Source organism: Phaseolus vulgaris, chromosome 11 (genome assembly GCF_051622355.1).
Source record: "Phaseolus vulgaris cultivar YP4 chromosome 11, ASM5162235v1, whole genome shotgun sequence".
NCBI classification, from domain to species: Eukaryota; Viridiplantae; Streptophyta; class Magnoliopsida; order Fabales; family Fabaceae; genus Phaseolus; species Phaseolus vulgaris.
The window spans coordinates 4,222,620-4,226,682 of record NC_143508.1 but is presented as its reverse complement, the minus strand read 5'-3'; the positions used below and the strand labels follow the sequence as shown (position 1 = coordinate 4,226,682).

The 4,063-nt window shown below is 36.7% G+C and overlaps 1 protein-coding gene across 1 annotated transcript; it reads left to right on the top strand.

Moving 5' to 3' along the window:
* Positions 1–903: 903 nt before the first annotated feature.
* LOC137829960 (polyol transporter 5) lies at positions 904–3,444 on the top strand. Its single transcript, XM_068637007.2, has 3 exons — positions 904–1,419; positions 1,808–2,154; positions 2,241–3,444. Exons 1-3 carry the CDS (start codon positions 1,287–1,289, stop codon positions 3,315–3,317), a joined length of 1,557 nt encoding a protein of 518 aa, XP_068493108.1. The 5' UTR covers positions 904–1,286; the 3' UTR covers positions 3,318–3,444.
* Positions 3,445–4,063: the final 619 nt, after the last annotated feature.

Genomic DNA, 4,063 nt, shown 5'->3' with positions numbered 1-4,063 from the left:
AAGGGAGAATTAATTCTCACTCATGACTCATGTGTTATTAAAGGATTTTCAATCATATTTTTCAAGGGAGTATCGATTCTCATATAAATGTTTTTTACATTGCATGGAGAAAATACTTAATTATACTATTAATAACAATGTATAATTTTAAATAACGATAAAAATAAAATAAAATTACAATATAAAAAAACATATATAATTATATAAAATAATAAATATATATAAATATATTTAATAATATTATTTAAATTTATTACAAAATTATTTTATATTATATTTTTTAATATTGTAATAATAACTTATCTTTGTTTTGGTCGTTACCTATTTATACTAGTTTTAATGAACTATTTTACTGAAATTAACATATATACTATAATTAAAAACATATTACTTAATTTTTTTATACGATTTTATTTATGTTAATAAAATTTCACCTTAAAGTATTTTTTTTATGACGATCGATGGGATGTTCCTAGCTGTACATAATAATAATACCCAACAAAGAATGAAAAAGAAAATGCAGACTTTAACCTGGAAAAAGAAATTGAAATTAAAAAAAAATACAAGAAATAACAAAAATAGTAAGTAGTATTTGTGAAATCTCTTTCCTTAAGTGGTGGTTTTATTTACTTTTTATTAGCAATGAGATACTAAAACCCTTTTTACATTAAAATTTGTTATATTTTTATTTTAGTATATTCCTCATTCATGGCCATGAGATTCTGCAGGGTGGATTCAGCTCCCCTCCCTCGTGTACACCTGCAGTCCTTGTTCCCCTCGTCCTCGTTTCTTACGTAAAAAAAAATGGCACTTGAATAATGAAAACAACTTCTTTTACCGTTTCACCACTTGTTCACATGAACCATTATACAATATAAGGGAAACTAGTGGTGACCGGGGCTTATCCGTCTACACTCACCGTGCTTACTAAAATCATTTTCAGAAAGGAAATAAAATATACGGCACACACAGTCACAACCATTTGTTTTGGTAGGAGAGAGAGAGAGAGAAAGTGTGTTTGGAATTCAACTTCCCACCACGTGAGACTCCTTAGTCTATGGTGACGAATGCATCTTCATCCCAGTTTGCTCTATTTAAGCACGCTTCCACAACCTTACATCCACATTCCAACTCTTTTATCTCTTCACTTCCTCCCTCATACTTCATACGTATCACCAACAATTAAATACATGTTACCAATCTAGCACGCTTTTCTCTATATAATCTCTCTGTTTTCCTCTCATACTTCCCCTTCTGCGGATATTCACTGCAACTAAGTCAACAACATGACTGAGGGAAAGGGAATTGAAGCTCGGAAAATAGTTGGGGATTTCAATTCTTCCAAGAAGCCCAAAAGAAACAAGTATGCTTTTGGTTGCGCTATATTGGCCTCCATGACATCCATTTTACTTGGCTATGGTGAGTCTTGTTATGCTTTGGAAATACAAGATAATTGTAAGTAATTGTGTTTGCTTTTGAAAAATCACATATGAAACATAAAAGCAACCATGTTTTTTATCGATACTGTATCGGAGAAATTAATATAATTTGTTCGGATGGAAACAAACTGGTGTAACGTGTGCCGACACTAGAATTGTACAGTAGAACTTATCCAGCTGAGTAGGAAAACGGAAAAAAAGAAGACTTTTCCGGAGAAAGAAAGTCTAAAAGGAGTGTTTGGTTTGGTGGGAGAAGATTTTGCAAGATTATTTAGTAAAAGGGAATCTCCTAATGTAACAAAATTTTGAAATTTTTGTAAATGGGTGTTCATGTGTAAATACGATGGATGATGTTGTTATTGTTACAGATATTGGGGTGATGAGTGGTGCAGCCATATACATAAAGAGGGACCTAAAGGTGTCGGACGTGCAAATAGAGATACTGATGGGAATCATCAACCTCTACTCTCTCATAGGCTCATGCTTGGCGGGCAGAACCTCCGACTGGATAGGGCGGCGATACACCATTGTCTTCGCCGGCACCATCTTCTTCGCCGGAGCACTTCTCATGGGCTTCTCCCCCAACTATCTCTTTCTCATGTTCGGGCGTTTCGTGGCGGGCATCGGCATCGGCTACGCCCTCATGATCGCTCCGGTCTACACCGCCGAAGTCTCCCCAGCCTCCTCCCGTGGCTTCCTCACTTCCTTTCCCGAGGTCAACTTTATTTGCTAAATATTATTGAATCAAAATTTGATTTTGTTATATTTATTTATTTGTTTATATGAAACTTGATTTTTCAGGTCTTTATTAATGGAGGGATATTGCTGGGATACGTATCCAACTTTGCATTTTCAAAGATGACATTGAAGCTGGGATGGCGAATGATGCTCGGAATCGGTGCAGTTCCGTCGGTGCTCCTGACACTGGGAGTGTTGGCGATGCCTGAATCTCCGCGGTGGCTGGTGATGAGGGGCCGTTTGGGAGAGGCGACGAAAGTGCTTAACAAAACCTCCGACAGCAAGGAAGAAGCTCAACTGAGGCTAGCCGAAATCAAACAAGCCGCAGGGATCCCGGAGAGTTGCAACGACGACGTCGTTCAGGTAGCGAAACAAAGCACGGGCGAGGGTGTTTGGAAGGAGTTGTTCCTCTATCCAACTCCTACGATTCGTCACATCTTAATTTCGGCGATTGGAATTCACTTCTTCCAACAAGCGTCGGGTGTGGACGCCGTCGTTTTATACAGCCCCACAATCTTCGAGAAGGCTGGGATCACCGATGACACGCAGAAGCTTCTTGCAACCGTGGCCGTTGGAACGGTGAAGACTTTGTTCATCTTGGTCGCTACTTTTATGTTGGACCGCGTGGGTCGTCGACCCTTGTTATTGTCTAGTGTTGGAGGCATGGTGCTCTCGCTTCTGACACTCGCAATCAGCCTTACCATCATTGATCGATCGGAGAGTAAACTAATGTGGGCCATTGGATTGAGTATAACAATGGTGTTGGTCTACGTGGCCACGTTTTCCATCGGTGCGGGACCCATCACGTGGGTTTACAGCTCTGAGATCTTTCCGTTGAGGCTGCGGGCGCAGGGTGCAGCTGCGGGTGTTGTGGTGAACAGAACCACAAGTGGGGTTATTTCAATGACTTTTTTGTCCCTCACTAAAGCCATCACTATTGGTGGAGCTTTCTTCCTCTATTGTGGGATTGCTGTGGTTGGGTGGTTATTTTTCTTCATTGTGCTTCCTGAGACGCGGGGTAAAACACTCGAAGACATGGAGGGGTCTTTCGGTACTTTCAGAGCCAAATCAAACAACGGGGTTGAAAATGAAAATGCCAAAGTTCCACAAGTTCAGTTGGGGACCAATCTCCACGCTTAGACAATATTAGGGCATCGTATAATAATCCATTGCTTCTACTTTTTTCTAGAGTAGTTTTTAAAATCAAAATGAGATTTCTTGTGTATGAAAATACAATAACTTTTATGAATCACAAAGCTTCTAAACACACGAGGTCTTCTCCTATCTTCATCATCTTTTGGGATATCAGTTTAAATATATATCTAATTATATATTTAATAATTATATTTTAAGAGATTTTATGACTAGAAGTTAATTTTTGTTTCGATGTGAGAAGTAAGGAAAAAAAGTTGTATGACAAAAACAAATGAGATCAAGAAAGAAAGAAAAAGGAAAAAAAATAGTAATTTAGAAAAAAAAGGAAGAAAATAAGGCTTAAACTTGATATAAAGACATTTTTATCTTTATACAACTATTTTGTCGTATTATTGAAAATATAAAGTATAATGCAAATGATACATTAGATATTATCTGTTAATTATTTATTCGGCCAATTCTTCTTCAAAATCTACCTTCTAATGAGAAGACAAAAAAGAATTCAACAATTTTTTACACTCTTTTTTCCACTACTTTGGTAAACTTGAATGAAAAAGTCTTATCTTAACTTCTTTCTACTTCTTCTGAGAATACCTTTCACAATGTTTTTTTCCCTATCTTCTTCTTTATTCATCATATTAAAGAATAGAAGAACAAAATTTTAAGAAAGCAATTTGAAAAAGAACATTGTTTTGCGAAGTGAAAAAAACTCTAATAATCATGATTTTTTT

Coding starts and splice junctions, on each gene's coding strand:
- LOC137829960 (XM_068637007.2), top strand. CDS start 1,287: ATGACTGAGGGAAAGGGAATTGAAGCTCGGAAAATAGTTGGGGATTTC. Junction 1,420..1,807: donor ATCCATTTTACTTGGCTATG/GTGAGTCTTGTT, acceptor TTATTGTTACAG/ATATTGGGGTGATGAGTGGT. Junction 2,155..2,240: donor TCCTCACTTCCTTTCCCGAG/GTCAACTTTATT, acceptor TTGATTTTTCAG/GTCTTTATTAATGGAGGGAT.